General features: G+C 44.0%; 1 protein-coding gene across 1 annotated transcript; it reads left to right on the top strand.

Annotated features, from left to right (window-relative positions):
• Positions 1–4,235: 4,235 nt before the first annotated feature.
• On the top strand, positions 4,236–18,617 carry MFSD14A (major facilitator superfamily domain containing 14A; the record flags this gene model as incomplete). Its single annotated transcript, XM_084266109.1, has 12 exons — positions 4,236–4,322; positions 9,707–9,802; positions 10,929–10,991; positions 11,567–11,694; positions 12,692–12,806; positions 13,983–14,201; positions 14,494–14,607; positions 15,096–15,167; positions 15,602–15,714; positions 15,885–15,982; positions 16,556–16,719; positions 17,311–18,617. 12 exons carry the CDS (start codon positions 4,236–4,238, stop codon positions 17,515–17,517), a joined length of 1,476 nt encoding a protein of 491 aa, XP_084122235.1. The 3' UTR covers positions 17,518–18,617.
• Positions 18,618–18,866: the final 249 nt, after the last annotated feature.

Genomic DNA, 18,866 nt, shown 5'->3' with positions numbered 1-18,866 from the left:
CTTCTCTGAAATCCATGTCTTGTAAGAATGAGATATTTAAAAAAAAACAAAGGGTTTGTTTTTGTGTTAGAAAGGTCATGTTTATGTACAATATGGTGTTATACTAGGGTAGTGTATCATTACCTATGGTGTTCAGATACTGTAAGAAAGTCCAAGAAGTATTTAATTGCTTTTGTTTTCATTGTTCTGTTAATTTTTAATGCTGATTGTTTTCCACAGGAAGTTACTAAAGAGTTCTGCTCTTTCCAGGTAAGCTGATTATATGGTTTTAGATGTACAGAATTGAGGTATTTTTAGTGGAAAAAAATGGGGGGGGGGGGGAGGGGAGAAATGTAACAAAATAGGTGGGATTAATTAGATGTTATCTTCTTCTCTGGTTACTGTGAATCCAAATTTCTCTTCGCTTGGACTTATAACTTCTTTCTGATCATTTCCCACTAAATTAATTTCTAACTGTTTCTAGAAGGGGAAAAAAAATAAAATAAGCTGTCCTGAGATGCCCTTCAGTGCTCATTCTTGAATGTCTGCTGCACATTTGCATCCAAAAGCAGACATGACATTTTTAACTCTTGCCTTCGACCTTTCATTCTCACTGTAATTACCCATTCATTTAATTAGCAATTTATAGCTCAGGATTGCTTATATGCTAAGCATATGTTTGTATTTGATGCCATGAGTAAAACTTTTTTAGATTTTATAAAGGGTTTTTTTATTGTCAGTATGTTTTAAAATACATGAGCCCAAATATGAATTGTATATTCAAACACTGTAGCAAAATTTTTAAGGTAGTCTTAGGATTTTTTATATATTGATGTTGGTATTTGTGTGTGAGTACACTGAGTAAAGTTCTAGTATACAGTCTTTCCAGGCAGTTTGGAAACAGGTTGCTGAAATATGGAATGCATCTTGCATGGCCTAATACAGTCTTTTTTAACCCATACTTAGGTAAAATATGGTAGTTTTTTCCTTCCAAATGTGTAGATAATTTTGCTATAGTAATAAACTGGTTTAATATTAAACACTGGCTTTACTAAGAATATGATATAAAATGGTTTGAGAGCTTTGTATATGGAGAGGCTTGCCTTATTTTAGCAGAAATAAACCAATGTTTTAATTAACATTATTATTTCAGAATATAATTTTGGGCATAATTTTCTATAAACTCCAGGTGGCTATTGTGAGATGCTTGTTAATGGCAACTTTAACATAGGGCTTACTGTTGTGCCAGAAAATTAATTTTGACTGATACATGCTTTTTTTTGCCTGTATCATCATTTCTTCTGAATCACATTCGGGCAGTGTTCTTGTGGCTGTCTCCACATTTTCTGGTATGAAAACCACAACCTCAGAACTGCTGTTCCTGAACTGGAGGTGGTAGGGAACGTCTAGATACCTAGTACCAAGTTATAGTATAGTTTTAAAGGTTTTAAATACTCTAAAGGCTTTTTAAAAATTGCAAAACACTGTAATCCTTGTAGATGAGTTTTGCCACAGGTTACCAGTAGGCAGCTGGTGATTCAGTAGCCTTTTTTTCTTCCCTGTTTTAAATAATATATTTTGATAGCAGTGGAATGTACCGTACAATGTACACTCTGCTATACAGCACAACACAGTGATTGGTGCAGTTTACAAGCTGAGGTTTTGTATAGCTATATTTCAAAATATATCAAGGACCTGAACAGTGTTCACAAACACATTGCTATAGATGGTGAACAACATGTTTTTCTGTCCTTTCCAGAGACACATATAATAACATCAGGTGATTTCACTAGCTATTTCACCACCACCAGTCATTTTTAGGGCTCTTAATTTCTGTCAGTTCCTTTTGTCAATTCTGTTCTGATCTTAGTGAGCACATGCAGCATGATTTAAACCGAATTTTTTTGAGCCATTAGGTGACAGAAAAGAATTATTCATCAACTAACCAAAGGAGCACAGGGGGCCCAGAGTGCTGGGTTGCAAGGGGCGGTGTTCTTTGAGTTTGGCCTACAAGCAGTCTGTAGGAGTCTCAACTGAAACCCTTGAAACCACCATCTGGGTGTGCTTTGCACTCAAGGGTTTCCCTTGGGGAGGTAAGTACTCTCTATGTTTTCATTCTGCTTCCAAAAAGATGGTGCTACCTTCTACAGCTAGTGGGTACTATTATGCATTTCCTTTGTATAGTAGGTTGGGCACTGCAGGTGTTTAGATTAACAGACAACTTTTGTTGCTGCTCTTCAGACTGATTGTCAGGAATTTGTGTCTCAGGTAAATAATGACAAGAGTGGATTATGTCAGAACTTATGTAGGTAAGTTTGATATTTGAAAATGCATAGCTGGCTGAAATCCATGACAGTAAAAGGAAGCTATATTTGTCTAGAGTTTATTCTAAATTTAGGGATTCTTACTTCAATTGTCTGCTCAACCTACATGAGCAAATGTCATGTTTAAGATGCACCTATTTTGGGATAATGGCATCAACAACAGGTTGATCTAATACAAAGGTGTGGGTGAAAACCCAGCTTTTTAATCAGTCTGGTTACGAAATGCCTTTGATGAGATGTAATTGTGCTAACTTTTTAATAATAGTTCCTTATATGTCACCTATATGTGTGTGACTTTCCCAGCAAAATGAAACAGCAGTCTCTCCAAGGAGTAGACTTAATGCCAAAATTTTAGGACCCTTCTCCTTTTTAAGTGAAAGGGGCGAGAACAGAATTGTGTCATACTTGGCATAATTTATTAAGATTTGTAATAAATGACTCATAATAGCAATGGCTGCAAGCATCCTTTTCCCCCTGTGGCATAGCCCGTTAGATCCACCTATTATGAGGTAGGGGCTGCTTGGTATTGTCTCACTGTGAGACCAGGCTAGATCCATTGGCCTGAGCCTCATGAAAATCTGAATTCCTTAAAAACTGCATTATAATGAAATAAGAGGATGCTTGGTCTTAAGGCTAATAGTTTAATCTGAGCCCAGGTGAGCTTCAGTGGTGTATGATTTACACCTCTTTGTTAACGTGTCTGTGCTGCAAGGGAGCTGGAGTCTAGGTCTCTGTGTTAGGGTGAAGGTGCCCCAGAGCAGCCACTGTTGGTGTGGACAGAGAAGATGTTTATGTGCAGATGAGCTTTTGGGGTAATGAGGGATGTCACAGCAGCTGGGAGGACAGGGATATGCAGCGAAAGGGCTGGAAAGATGGAGGACTGAGTGAAGTATATAGAGACAAGACCACTACCTGGCTATGGCCATGGAGAGTTGTGTCTGAGATCATGAATGTAATAGTACCAGATGTGATCAGATGTGGCTCCATTTAGTGCTGCCAGACATCAGCAGGGGAAGGAATTTAAACTATAAACCACACAATAGTACATGTTTCTAGAAGGTTTTCTTCACTATGGCATGCCTTTGAGAAGCCAGTTCCTGTTACGTGCAGGCAGTGGTACATCACAACCTGAAATGGCCTGCCCATTTAATGGTGTTAAAGCTGTCAGAAGCTCGTTTAAAACTTGAGAGTAAGGCGGCTGGCTGTCTCAAGTGTCTGTGTACAGGGGCTCTAGGCACGTCTGGCAGGTACGCCCTGCAACAACTGGCATTCTCTGCTCCTTTTCCACTGGCCAGCGCAGGCAGAGAGGAAAGGGCAGGAAACGGTCCTTTCAGATTCGGTTCGGAGCTGGCACAGCTTCGGAGGGTTGACGCTCGCCCAGCTGTGTGAGAACCCGGGGCTTCTGAGGGCGGAGAAGGCCGCGATGATGTATCTTCAAACACCGGTACTGGCTGCGCAGGGGACGGAGCCTCCGTCTTCCTTGGGCTCGGCGGGGGGAGGCGAAGCACTGGCAACGCCAGCCGCCTCACAGCGAGCCGCGCGGCTGCTGGCGGCAGCCTCGTTTATTTTTATTTTTAATGTATTTATTCTTTCTCGACGGACCGTCCCTCTCCCGCCCCGCACCGGGGCCGGGCCCGCCCGGGCTGGGCGGGACCCGAGGCGCAGGCCTCGGCGCGGCGGGCCCGGGGGAAGGGCGGCCGGCCGGCCGGGGGCGTCCCGCGCGGCGCGTCCCGTACACGTGACCCGCAGCCGGCCAATGGGACGATCGCGTGATCCGCGGTGGCGGTTGCGCCCGGGGGTGGCTGGCCAAGATGGCGCCGGGTGCGTGAGAGGAGGTGGCGGCAGCGCGGGGAGGGGAGGCGAAGGCCCGGCTGCAGGGGAGGGTCCGCTGCTGCCCCCGCTCCCCCCCCCCCGGGGCTGTAGGATGGTAAAATGACCCAGGGGGGGAAGAAGAAGAAACGCGCCGTGAACCGCAGTATCATGCTGGCCAAGAAAATCATCATTAAGGACGGCGGGACGGTGAGGCCGGGCGGGGCGGGGGGGGGAGAGGAGAGGGGGGGCGAGGAGAGGGGGGGCGAGCTGGCGGTGGCGGAGCCCTGGGTCGCGCGGCGATGCTGAGGGCGGGCAGCGGTCGGACAGGGGGCCAAGGCAGGTGCGGCCGGGCCCGGGCCGTGGCGGCGGCCCTCGGGCAGCGGCGGCTGGCGGCGTGCGAGCGGGCCGCGCTCCGGGGCGGCGCCGGGCTGAGCTCTCTGGCGAGGTTTCGGTTTCTTTTATGTTGCAGAGTGCGGCAGCCCGGGCCGGTTTCCTTGAGGCAGCTGCCTGAGAAACACCTGTAAGGGCGTCGCGCTAGTTCTGGTTGGCATCATGATGTTGTTTCTCGGTGGGGGCCGGTCTTAGGGCTGAGGAACAAGTGTGCGAAACAGCCTCGTCCCGGCAGTTAGGTAGCCGCAGATCGCTGGCGTTTGCCCGAGATCGCCCGGTACGTGTCCGAGCCTAACTTTACACTGACAAGTATTTAAATCTTTGCGGAAGGAAGAGCTGGTAGGAAGCCAGCTGCGTGTGCTCGGGGGCAGCGTCTGCCTGCACAATAGGCCGGGACGTGCGGCCGGTGCAAGGGGAAGCAGGAAGGGCCGGGGGTGGGTGGGAGGCGGCCTGGTGCTGGGGCACCCGTCCGGGGTGGGCTCTGCCCGCACGGTGCCTGGGTCGCCGTGGCAGCGGCCTTCCGCCCTGTCCCCGTGGTCTGAGAGAAAACAGGCCGGAGCGGGACAGGCTCTCGCCTCAGAGAAGTCTGGCAGAGTGCCGGGCAGAAGGGTTTCGCGGTTCCCTCCCTGTCTTCCTTCCTTTTAAATACTTACACTTCAAAAAGAAAGGAAGCTGCTTTCTGGTTGCTGTAGCTTGATTTTATTCTCTTTTTTTTGGTGAGTAGCGTTACTTCCAATGCATTATTGCCCTTTTCCCACTGTGTAACTTTCATGTGCTCTCTTCTAAATGCAGTATCGTTCTTTCAAATAAAGAGACATCTTGACAGACTGAAGTGCTGGTGACCCTTCAGTTTGTCTTTTTGGGACAACAATAGTGCTGAAGGGAGGTGTCAGAGGCACTATAGTTCATCAGACTGGTGACCAGCTGTCAGGATTTCTCAGTGGTAAGGAAGTGAACTTAATTCCAGTGATGGATGTTGATGTTTTCCTGCTCGTTGTTAAGGCAGAAATGTATAAGATTACCCTGTACAAATGCAAGTGCAAATACTTTAGAATGAGTAGTAGATGCAGAGTGAATGTTGTTGTTGGGACATGGTGCTTCAGAATGTCTGTCTGGAGTAAGCATTGATTAAAATACAGGATACTTCAAAGCATTCTTTATCTCTCAACTATAACTTTTCTTTAGCCAAGAGAGGAGAAATTATATTGTAGTAACTGCATTTGGTGAAACTTAATGGTGCTGCATTCAGCATCTGACTGGTTTCAGAAGCAGAGTGCAAACTTGCATGAGGTCTGTATGATTTTCATTTGTTTTTAAAACAGTGGGAAAATGGCTATACACATTAGCTGAAGGTATGCAGATTGTTAGATAGCAAAAATGCCAGTTTACCATATATTCTGCCTTCAAATAAAGGCTGTGAGAATTTAATTACTTTTTAAAACACATAGACCATGCAATAGTATCATGTTCTTTATAATGACAGCAAAAAAAATTAAGCTATGATAATTTTTTTAATGTTTGCTGAAATGTTTAATTAGCCTTCTGCACTCAGTCTCCTTAGTTTCTTTGCTTACACAACAAGCTGTGTGACATTATGGGAAATAGCTAAATGAAAATGGTTCACAGTTTGAATCTCTCCAACTGGCAAACCAGTAATTAAACAAGCATCTAAGTGTAGTTTCCCACCTGATTGGTTCATTTTGAAACTGACATCAAAGAAAAGCACCTGACTCTCTTGTCAGCAAGAATATACAGCTGATTAATGAGGCAGTGTCACAGGCAAAAAGAGTTTATTGATGGGGAACTATGATCAGTTTAATTTATTGTCGCATCTAATCGCCAATTCTGATGTGGGGAAAAAAAAACCCATGAAAAATTATCCCCTGTAGCCTTTGTGGAGCCTCATCCCAAACCACAGGTTACGCTGGCTCCCCTTGATGAGGCAGTGGCTGGTGCAGGAGGTTGTGTTGGTGCGTGCTGGTGTCTTTGCAGTGTAGTAGCTGTATGGCTCAAAACAATGTGTGATGGGGTGTGTACTGAAGTGTGCGTTACCAGCGTCACCAAAGGACAGGCAGTAGCACCAGTGGCTTCAACACTCTTCTTCATTTTGCCTTCCTTTTGTTGACTTGACCGGTTGAAATCCATCTTATGTGAGATGATGCATTTTTGTACCACTAATGAAGCAGATTAGGAGGTGTGTACCTGGGCAGTGCTGGAGAGAATGAGAGCCTAGTGCTTTATTTGGTGTGTCTTCTAGCGGCAGAGCAGTAGCAGCTGTGATCTTCTATCTGATGCCTTTTTTGCTTTGATAGTTACTTTGTTGTTGTCAGGTTTGTGTTCTTTGGGTTGCCTGCAGTGCACTTTTTATCACTGGCATTACTGACAGTACAAAGGGTTTGGTTAAAGACATTTTCTGTCTGACTAGAGAAAGGAGCATTCTTGGAGCACTGTTTTGTGTCACAGCGTTTGCCAAACATAAGTAATATGCTCTGCTCTGATGTGGTTGCAGAGAAGGATGCTATTCCTCTGACTTGGAACATCTCAGTTCCAGGTCCTTTGCATGAAGGCTCTGTAACTTTTCTCTCCAGGTGTAAGGCCTTCAGGTTGGGTTGCACTGAGGTTATGACATTACCTTACATGGTTAGTGGGTTTGTAAAGCACAGGGGGGCAGGTTTTTAGAGTAAGATGGGGCTGAATACCCAACACCTGTGCCACTTGCATTGGGGTAGGAGGTAGGTCAGACTAGTATCTAAGCCTTGTGCTCTGAACACAGATAACGTATCTTAATGCACCGTAATGTAAACGCTTATTAATCTCCTCTCTGTCTTCCACCTCGGGAGTGGTTTTACTGCTTCATGATTGCAACTGTCTTCTGAAATAGCTATAGAAGTGATGATCTAAATGTGACTAAATCACTTCTTTTTTATAGATAAGAACAAGTAACTATCTGTGATAAATGAGTGTTAGCAACAGGAAAGTAAAGAAGTTTAACCCTAGAGATCTAAGTGTCACTTCTGTGCTTCTGCCAATGTAACAAACTCTGGTCAGGTTGCCTACAGCTGGATGACATGGTTGGGTAACATGGCAGAGGGCAGCAGTCACCAGATTGTGTGCCTCTCAGATCACCAGCAATTTAGCTGTGCAAGGCAGCCACTAGTTTTGTTCTGCTGTTCTGGTGTGTGCCATGAGCTCAGAGTTAGCTGCCCAGAACTGGACAAGGGCAGCACAGACCAATGGCTGTTGAGCTGGTGTTCACTGCAGGGAATGGAGGGGAGGTGCTTTGCACCCCTGGTGCTCAAAGCGACTGGGATGGTTTGTGATTAAGCTTAGAAGTGCTGCTGTAAGACCTTGGGGGTCACGAGCCATAACTTGACAGGAATCTGGGGACTGAGAATAAACCTGGTTTATCAGACTGAGCCAAGCAGCTAAGATTGTTAACATACAGATCATGCAGAGCTCGATAATTTTTTAACCCAGAACTAAAATAAGGGTTGTGGGTGGAAAGGGAAAGGAATTGTGGGAAGTAAAATTAATTCTAGCCACTTTCTGTACCTATAAAGACCGTTAATTTAATGGGATGAAAAAATGCCAGAGATATGTTTATGGTGTGGTATCTGTATTTACTGAAGAGGGACTGAGAGAAAAATAGCTGAGGTACTTTTGTAAATCACCTTTTTACATATTGATACCATTACTTTTGAAAATTATGATCTTTTCTAGAAATAAGGGGTAAGTGGTTTTCTGTGTATTTATTTTGTACAGTTGTTCAAAAGTCTTAGACTTTATTATTGTGTTGAAAGTACTGGAATCTGGAAAGAAAACTGAGGTGTCATTTGCATGAATCTGTAATAAAAAGAAAGTCTAGTATTACCTAACTGAAACTTAAAATTCTGTAGTGTTTGATGTTGGACAGCACCTCTGAAAGTCTCTGATCCAGCTGGCCACTCTTTTTCCCCAAACGGGGTCAACTGGAGCGGTTTGCTCAGGGCTGTGTCACTGTGTCCAGTTAGGTTTGGGAAAGCAGATTCCATGGCCTCGCTGGGCAGCCTGTTTCCAGGGTTTTGCTTTGTTCAAGGCTTAAGTAGAATTTCTGGTATTGCAGTGTGTGCCTCCAGTCCTGTTGATGAATGCCTCTGACAAGAGTCTGGCTGTGTCATCTTTATGCCCTCCTGTCAGATACTTATACAAGTTGAGCCTGTGAGCCTTCTTGAGAAGCAGCTCAGGACTTCAGCCTGTGTGTGTTTGCTGAGTGTGAAGGCTAGGTCCAGCCAAATCAGCGCTTCTCTGTCAGTACCTCACCTCACAGAAAGCAGGGACAGTAGATGTTGAGGTAGCATATGAGATTTCTGGTGAGTTATTCATCATCCCTTCATGTGAAAATTATTAGTGCACTGTTTCCTCAATTTGCAAATGATGAACTGCAGCATGTTGTTTGACAGGGTAGTGTTTACCAAACATATGAGTTGAACAGGTTGTCCCACCCGGGCTCTTTTTGTTCTCTGCAAAAGCTACTTCTGTTTATAATAAATCACCAAAGAATTTGAAGTTCCTCGTTTCAAATCTTTTATCCAGATCTCTCCTGCACTGAAGCACATTGTAGCTGAGAGGCCTAATCTCAGTATTTGGGAAGAGAGCAGTGCTGCTGCTGTGATTCACTTCTGGCATTCAATAATTCAGTTTTCCTTTCCCAATTTCAAGCTATCAAAGTTCTGTGCATAGGCATGGTTCTGTTTAGTGATACAAGTACTGCAAAGCTGTTTGATAGACCAGGTAATTAGACTTTGGGGTAGCCTGGTTGTGAACACTACTATATTTTGCAATGATGAAAACTTGTTTTACTTGCAGTGTTATGTGGACTTAGGTATTTTTCTCAAGGAAAAAGAACTAATTCTCCAAAGAAGAGTCTGTTTGTATTTTTAGTGGTATCCTTGTTTCCCACACTGGCAGAATAAGCGGGTTGTTTTTCAATTTGAGATGGGAGTGCACTTTGTATTCTCTGGAGGGTTAAGGCACTTCAGGACATTAGCAGCGAAGGCTTAAAGGAGTTTCAGTCAGTACCATTTAGCTTGAATAACTTCTGATGGTCTGAGTCCTGTTTCACTTCTTAATCCTTCTGTTCATAGTGTTCAGATGCATTTCTCATGACTGTGATGGTTTGTTAGATGTTTTAATCACCTGGGGTTTTTTTTCTCTTGTTTCAGCCTCAAGGAATAGGTTCACCTAGTGTCTACCACGCTGTTATAGTGATCTTCTTGGAGTTTTTTGCTTGGGGACTCTTGACAGCACCCACTCTGGTGGTAAGTGATAGCTTGAGCTTTTTCTTGCTGGATGGGAGATGGGGCAACTGCTGCAAGGCACTAAACTTCTCAAATGAAAATTCTGTGTCATTGAGCTGTTCTGTTGTGCAAGGGGAAAGTTCTGTGCTTTTATGTGGAATCAGGAATTTGAGATAATTACATTAAAGCAGTATAGCTGCAAGCCTGCTAACACTCAAGCTTCCATGTAAATCTTTTCTGACTTAATTTCATTACTGTCTTACTGCTTTCACCTGTCCTTGCAAGATGCTGCAAAAAGTTTGCACGTTACAAATGTAAGGCCAGAAACACATTTGAAATTTGGTAGGGCTATGCATGCCTCTGTGTGTAGGCAGGGAGATCTTTGCTGACCTGGCTGTGCTTTAGACAGAGGCTTAAGCACACAGACCCTGTCACACCAGTCAGCACCTCCCTGTGATTAGCGAGACAGTCACACCAATGTGGTTGTACCAGATTATTTTATAATGTAGTTTGGTTGCTTTCCATTTGGATTCAGTCTGAGTGGTGTGACACATGCTTTCAAATTGAAAGGAGTGAAGGCTTCAAGATCTCCAAGCAAACTCCACCTAAAATGCAGCCTTGATGGGGCTGTGTAAGCTGATGTGAGCCACCAGCGGTCTCTTGGCTATGAAGCGCACGTCAGCCAGTGAATGGAATCCATCTCTCGTAATGCAGGTCACCCAGAGAGACACCGATCTGAACCTGAGGGTCTGGGCTCTGGTCACCGACCTGAGAGATGCTCCAGAATGATCATGTCCCTCCCATCTCCCCAGCCCACTACAGATGGCTCAATAAAATGGGGAGAGTCTGCTCTGAGGTCGTTTTCTAGGGTCTCTGTGGGGTTACCTAGATCTCAGACACTGAAAAGAGATGACGCGAATCCTTCCTGAAGTGCTGAGAACTGAGGCCTCTGTCAAGTAAAGCTAAAATCTCAAAATACTCTCCGCGTGAATTAAAGATTAAATAGATTATTTGTGGTGTGTCTTTCTCTGTAGTCTCTGAAAATTACAGAACTGCTGTGGGTGTGCCACTGTAGAAGTTGGATGCTTCATGAGCAATATTTATAGTTAGTATTGTGTAAACAACAGTGTTCATATTTCTTCTCCAGGTTTTGCATGAAACCTTCCCCAAACATACGTTTCTAATGAATGGGCTAATTCAAGGAGTAAAGGTGAGCTGACAAAAGTTAATCACGAGTACAACTGAAAGTGAACGGTGGGAGGAATATTGGCATGACTGCCAACTGAGAGAAACATTCAGGATGTTTCTTTCATGGTATAAATAAATCAGGGGAATATGTTTCTGCTAAAAAGCAAGTATGTATCATTTTAGTAAGCTGTTGTGTGGTCTGTACCTGCTGTTTGGGTTTAGTGATAAAATACTAGTTGACTAATCCCAGATGATGCATCCCAGGGTGTTAAAATTTGAGAATTTTTCAGCGCTCGTTGCTCCAGTAAGGGTATTTTCAGTTACATTGATGTGAATTCTAAATATAGGAAAGTCTCTAACTGCTAGTATGAGTGGATCATCTACACCTGGAGCTCTGAGGTAATAAATCCAAAGTTTTATGTAACCAGACACAGGATAGAAGGCCAGTAATATTTGCCCATACTGCCTTTGAGGTGTTGCACTGTAGTCAACAACTTTTGTAAAAATAGAGTCCAGCCTGCTGTCAGATTGAGGCCTTGTCAGCTGTTGTGATTCTAACTGCTTAGTTCTGACTTGAGATTTTTTTGTTTCATTTAGGGCTTGTTATCATTCCTCAGTGCCCCACTCATAGGTGCCCTGTCTGATGTGTGGGGACGGAAGTCCTTCTTGCTGCTAACAGTATTTTTCACCTGTGCACCGATACCACTGATGAAGATCAGCCCATGGTTAGTATATTCTTTCACGCTAGATTTGCTGTTTTCTGTTCAGGGTTGCTTTACAGTGCTTTACAGTCTGTAGCATTGTTGATAGAATGCTGTTTGTGCTCCATGGGAGGCTGAGGCTTTTGTGTTATTTTAGCCCAAAGTTGGGAGACCAAACTTAAGTAGCTGCTGTGAGGTCAAACACCTTGGTCAGAAGTTTGAGCGCTGCTGGTTTCGAGCTCGGTGCCACGGGCCCCACTTCAGCACATCTGCAAGAGATGCTGGAATGTCATCCAGTACCCTGCAGGTGTGTTCATTGTGGCCATACTGCTCACCTGCTAGCCAACTGTGCAGAAATTAAAACCTTCCCTAATGCTAGCTAGTGCACAAGGTAACCATTTGTAACCTAAAACATTGCTGCAACTTTGTACTTCTGTTTCTTAAGTTGTAAAATCCACCAGCTTTCCCACTGTGCAAGTGCTCTGCACTGATGCAGGGCAGAGCCCAGCTGTTCAGGTAGCTCCGTGAGCCTTTTCAGTTTTCTTTCTAGTCCCATGGATTCTTCATGGAATCTTCATGGAATCTTCAACCCTTCTGTGGCAAGGAGCTTGTTTGTAGGTGTAGATTAACGTTACAGATGACAGGAGTGCTAGTATCTATAGCATAAAGATATAGCTAACGTAGAGAGCTCTCAGTGACCTGTTTTTCAAAATACTGAAGCTCCTCATTTGCTTTTGGTTATAGGGAGTTAGCTTAGCACCTTGTTTCCTATGAGTACCTAATCACAGCAGCTTTTTGTAGATGTTACAAGATTATGCTGTTTATCTTACACTCGGTGTGCTAGGGAGGAATTGCACAGCTGTATCAAGACACATTCACATTGGCTTTATCCAAGGTTATCTTAATATTTGTCAGGAAGAGTTAGACAAGATGACTTTTTGTTGGCTTGTATTGACTTGGATTGTAAACAGAGACTTTTTGGGTTTATTTAGCTGTTCTGTTTTTTGTATGATGTTCCTAGGTGGTACTTCGCTGTTATCTCTGTCTCTGGAGTTTTTGCAGTGACGTTTTCTGTGGTTTTTGCATATGTAGCAGACATAACCCAAGAACATGAAAGAAGCATGGCCTATGGTTTGGTATGTACTCTTTGAACCCTCTTCCTGTAGGGTTCAGAACTGAACACGTTGGGTAAAGCTCTTCAAAATTGGGATGTTTTTTTCTTCTGTGGCAAGCTGATTCTAGTTTGGAGTAAGGTTTTCCTGTTTAATCGCACTTGTCACCCAGTCCTGTGTCTCCTCTTAAGTATTCTGCTTCTAAGAGAAGATGACCGTGTCAAAAGCTGCCTTTCAGATGTCTGTCTTAGCACTGCTAACACTGACAGTAACAGTTGTTTGAGGGCCTTTATTATTCCCCCATCGGGTCTCACACTACTGCTGCTCTGTTGGCTTTTCAAAATCCTAACCTCTTGTTCCTGGTAATTTTGGAACTGCCGTTGTGTGGTACCTGGACGACTTCTGCGCGTGTCTCCAGTGACACAGCTGTGCTTCAGTTCAGCACAGACATAGCTGAGTGTGCCTGTCTGTCTGATGTTCTTGCAACTCACCTCCGTCCCTCCTTTATGTCCCAGTAACCTGCCAGACCCTGGGAGCCTCCCAGCCCCACGTTTCACAGATTAGCAGAATTGTTTGTTGCATTCAGGTTACGGAACAACAAGATGTTGTAACCCGTTAACAGCTGTTTAACAGGATCTGTTATCATACTTCTGCAGGAAGAGCAGAAAGCAATGGGTAGAGGACTGAGGAAGAGCAAAAAGCAACGGGTAGAGGACTGACTAGTTTCTTTCTGTACACGTCAGGGGTTGAGCTATGGTGAGAAAGCGCCTTCAGTGTTAATACCAAGGCCAGCTGGTTGGTGGCAGGCTGCTTTCTGAGATCCATTGTACAGAGCTGGACTAACCAGCATGTTAAGTTTAATATGCCCTTGATATGGCTGATGCTTTTTTATTCACAGGCATTGCTTATTTCACCAATAGGAGATGAAATACAGCTGATGACTTCCCAGGGATGTCAGCAGGCTGTATAGTTAAACCTAATCATGTCAGTACATGCAGGAGTGTTCTGAGTTATCAAAACAAAACCTGTTTTTCTTGGAAAATGTTGGCTGTCTGAAATACCCAGCTGCTAACACACAGTTGGAGGAAAAAAGTTACTTTTAATCACTACCTGATGAAAAGGTTAGGCTTCTGAAAACGCAGGAAAGTGGGTAGTGCTACTGTTGACTTTGAAAATCTCACCAGCTGTTATTTGCTCTAGGTTTCAGCGACATTTGCGGCGAGTTTAGTTACCAGCCCTGCTATTGGTGCCTACCTTGGTCGAGTCTACGGAGACAGCTTGGTTGTGGTCCTGGCTACAGCAATAGCCTTGTTAGACATTTGTTTCATTCTGGTTGCTGTACCAGAATCGCTGCCAGAGAAGATGAGGCCGGCGTCCTGGGGAGCACCCATTTCATGGGAACAGGCTGACCCTTTTGCAGTAAGCTGTTTGCATGCACAGTATTTTAGTATCTGTAAATGTTGAGCTTTTGAGATGGGGAAGAGACCGAGTTTGTGTTTCAAGCTTGAAAAACAAAGCTCTTGCTTTTTTCAAGTTTCAGCTTTGAGTTGCTGCTAATACTTTTGCCAGGCATCTTGCTAAGCCTGCAGGGAGTGTCGTGGTGGTACCACGTCATGGCTCCGTTACTGATGTGCCTTTCCAGTGCTTGCTAGGTGTGCTGGTCTGAGTATTAAGATGAAGTGTTTTATAGTACATTTTTTTCTTGCCATAGTCACTGAAGAAGGTCGGCCAGGATTCAATTGTGCTGCTGATCTGCATAACAGTCTTTCTTTCCTACCTCCCGGAGGCAGGTCAATATTCCAGCTTCTTCCTATACCTCAGACAGGTAACTTCCCATTTTGATATGAACAGAAGTAAACTTAGAGGAGAGGTTCTGGTATTGCTGAATTGATACAGAAAGTATAGGTAACAAGCACAGTTTAAAAGCTTCCAGCAGCTGATTTAAGCCCTCCTGCTATTCTGGTTTTGTCTTTTTGGAGAGACACAAAGAGAGGAGACACAGCAGAGAATGATAAAGCAATTTCTAGTACTTTTTAATTATTTGTGTTATTCTTGGACTGTGAGGTTCACTATGTTAAACTGGGCTTTCTCATGTTTTGAGAGAACCACTCTTTTCTCTACTTTAAATCCCTTTATTTTTGTATACTTGCTTGATTTAATGGAGAGGAAAAAACCTCACGACTTGTTAAGTTAGGGAGGAGCGGAGTAATGCCAGTGATGGAGCAATGCATTGTGTTCCCTCACTGCTGTTTGTGACATCATGCTGACACACTTCATGGTTAATAATCAAATTCTCTTTTTTTTTCCCCACAGATAATGGGATTTTCATCTGAAAGCGTTGCAGCATTTATAGCAGTCCTTGGGATTCTTTCCATTATCGCACAGGTGAGTTACTGCTGTGTATTTCACTGCCTTGTAACGTGGGGAGAACTGAGCACGGTGGGGAAACCTCGTACTGCTGCAGCTCCAGCAATGTGGCTCACCTTTCTGGAGCTGATTTTTTAAGCCTATAGCAATTGATTAACTTGGGTGAAAAGGAACTTCCCACCCAGGCCTTGGTTCATTGATCTCCAGGTGCCTTGGGCTGGGAAAATGACACCGTTTGTGCATCAAAGAAGGGCTGGCAGCTTCTTTGTAGTACTGCTAAGGGATTGCTGGTTTGATGGCAGAGGCTCCTGTGTGCATGGCAAATAGTGCTTTTGGAGAGTCGTACTTGGCGCTTAAAAAGCTATTTATTTACTTGCATATATTTAACATCTAGAATAAAATGTTTTATGGGCCTTTTTTGTGTTTGTTTTTTTACTTTCCCCCTGTATCAGACGATAGTTTTGAGTTTACTTATGCGGTCCATTGGAAATAAAAACACCATCCTGCTGGGCCTAGGATTTCAAATACTCCAGCTTGCATGGTATGGCTTTGGATCAGAACCCTGGTATGTACATTTCCTGGAACACCAATGATACCCTATTTTTCTACATTTTATCCTTTATCCAAGAGAGACACTTCAGTGTGCAGGGGTGTGTGTGTGTATATACACACAGACATGCACCTGTAGCTGTGCTCCAGACAGAGCAGTTACTTGCAGTCTGTGTTCTTCTGCAGGATGATGTGGGCGGCTGGCGCGGTTGCGGCCATGTCCAGTATTACTTTCCCAGCTGTAAGCGCGCTGGTGTCCCGAACTGCCGATGCTGACCAGCAGGGTAAGTTCTGCCCTAACACTTCTGAGCTCTAGTCAGAGAGAACTGTGAGGACAGGCCTGCCAGGGGGTTGTCACCACGCGAGTCAGTCAGCCAGAATCTTGGCCCCTGCACACCTACCTGAGGTCGCAGAATGTCAAAATCCAGGTTACTTGGAAGTTGCAAGACGTACGTATCACGTCCTTTTAGCACAGAGGGGAAACGTTCAACGGGTCCCAACAGCAGCAGATACTCAACAAACTTAATGTGCTGTTTGTTTGCTTCACTCTTGGCAACAGCTCGGCTAGTTGCCCAGGTCGCATATGGTGCTTTCCTGCCTGTGTGAGACATCAAGTGTATGGTGCACATAGGGGTTCTGAATGAGCATGGTGTGGGAGGTACTCTGGGCCTACAGCGAGGCAGGAAAACGGCAGCTGCTCGGCAACCTCCTGGTTATTTTGAGCCCCCTTTTCCTGCTTGTGTGGTTTGAAGGTGAAGCAACTGAAGTCTTACTGATCTGTTCTGAATGTGTTATAGCTGGGTAAAATTGTAGCTGTGTAAGTCTAGGTAGATAACCGTGTATGTTACATTTCCCAGGTGTTGTGCAAGGGATGATAACAGGAATTCGAGGACTGTGTAATGGTTTGGGACCAGCACTTTATGGTTTCATATTCTATATATTTCACGTTGAACTGAATGAACTCCCCATGCCTGAATCGCCACCAGGAGGTAGTGCGGTCACACAGTACCACTTACAACAGGTATTCTGCTTTTACACTTGTTTGGAAAAAAAAAAATCAGCAGGGGATTGTGTCCCCACTGCTGTGTTACACTTGTTATGCTAACTGTAAAGGAAGGGTGCAGGAAGAGGGTCTTGTGTCACTCTTGGGGAGGGGCCTTGAACTGGTTGGGTGGTTTTAACTAGATGTGTGGCTTAGCTTAACTTTCAAATAGATGCAGCTGCTGAGCCTGCTAGAGACTAGATTGAGGGCAGGATGGACTGATAGCTGCAGTGTCCCACTCTTCTCTTGCCTCCCTGATGTTGGATTTACCTTTGGTTTGCTGCCCTTCAGTCTTTCAACCAAGCTCTCCCTGTAGCTAATAATTTGTTGAGGAAAACTTGCACTAGAGAAGGACGTTGGTTGACATCGCTCAGGTCCCTGTGCTCCCTCTTCTCAATTGTGGGACGTAGCATCATTTCCCATCTTTCCTAAAAGACTCTGCATGGGGGACAAATGCCATATTGTCTCATTCCTCCTGCTCTAGGAGGGTGTGTAATAAACAACTGCAGCCTGTTACTGTGTGTCTAAAGGGTCACTAATACCTGGTGGGGGCACTCTGCTTGTTTTCAGAACTCTATTATTCCTGGACCCCCGTTCTTATTTGGAGCGTGCTCTGTGCTGTTGGCACTACTTGTTGCCTTGTTTATTCCTGAACACACAAACCTAAATGTACGATCCAGCAACTGGAAGAAACACTGTGGCAGCCATGGCCATCCCCACAGCCCACAAACTCCTGGTGAAGCTAAAGAACCCTTGTTGCAAGACACAAACGTATGACAAAACTCCAGGAAGATTGCTGACTCTTTTTTCCAGCAGCAGTTTGGGATACACATTCCAATTCCTTCACAAACATCATTTCTTAAGGTAACCTTAAGAAGTAGCTTTCTGCATGAAACTGGTAGGAATTATTAAAAAAAGGACGTTTCTCCAAAGATGTTGCCATTGAATTAACAATTTGTTTTTAAAAAGTTACATACTTGTCTCTTGCCATGACATACTGTTACTACTAAACTTTACACTCTAGTTAGAGACAAAACAGAAGAGCTGCGAGGCATGAGCATGTGTCCTGTTTCCTCAAGGTGGTGAGCTTTAATTCTAGTTGTGCTAAGTCTCAATGAGACATACTAGCATCCCTGTGGACCCATTCATTTTAATGTTGTAAAATCTTGGGTCAGATGATTCAAAGCCTTAATGTAAATGTACTGGAGTAGGGAGAAGGTGAATTGGTATCATTTTAAAAGTCATATGGCAGGTTTTTTTTTTTTAAGTTTGTACTAATATAAAAATCACCTGAGCACGCTTGCTGAACAGTAAAAGTTATTTTTATGTAAGTGCATTTACTCTTTCTATTTTTGAATAAACGGTAGTATCAAACACTTGTTTAAATACTAAGTGGGTGTTTTGAGCCTACAGACTTTAATACTGGCTCTCAAACTCTGCTTTCCCGAGTACCGTTTATTATACCACTATGTTTCTGATGTTTGCGTAATCATAAAGGACCTCGAAACTTGAATACACAGACTGAACTATAAGCTGATAGCCTTGAATATGTCCGTGTGCTATATAGTGGCCTTTGAGGACTGTCACAATAACCCTTTTGCATTACAGAGCTAATGTTTTAGTCCTAAATTTTCAGGACCCTTAGTACAGAAGAGAGCTTTATACAATTACTGATGTGAATTTCTCTAAAAGTGTATATTTTTGTGTCCAGTTGTATTATTTAAGTGTTCCTTTGTATAAATTTGTGTATATTGTATAGGTTTAAAATGTTTTCATCTTGTGGTTATTGCTTAATGCTTTTTTACCTTTGAACATTCACCACAGTTGACCAAGAGCAGGAAAAAAAATATGTAAATATACTGTTAATAAAGTTGAATATTTTAATGAATTTTTAAATAACTGTTGCTGGCTCTTAAACCCTAGAATTGAAGGGCTGTAGTGGATGAGATGCTTCAGCAGGTAGGTGGGAGAAGGCTGGGCTGCCTGCCCAGCACTGTTAGATAAGGCTGCCTTGAGCACGCTGCTACTCGCCCTTCTGCCTGGCAGCACGGGCTGGGGCTCTGACAGAACAACAGCACTGGGACGGATACGGGCTCCGTACACAGGTCAGTAAGTCAGCAAGTCAG

Source organism: Gallinula chloropus (assembly GCF_964237585.1).
Source record: "Gallinula chloropus genome assembly, chromosome: 6".
NCBI lineage: Eukaryota > Metazoa > Chordata > Aves > Gruiformes > Rallidae > Gallinula > Gallinula chloropus.
Note: the sequence above shows the minus strand (reverse complement) of the source record. Positions and strands in the feature narration are given on the sequence as shown.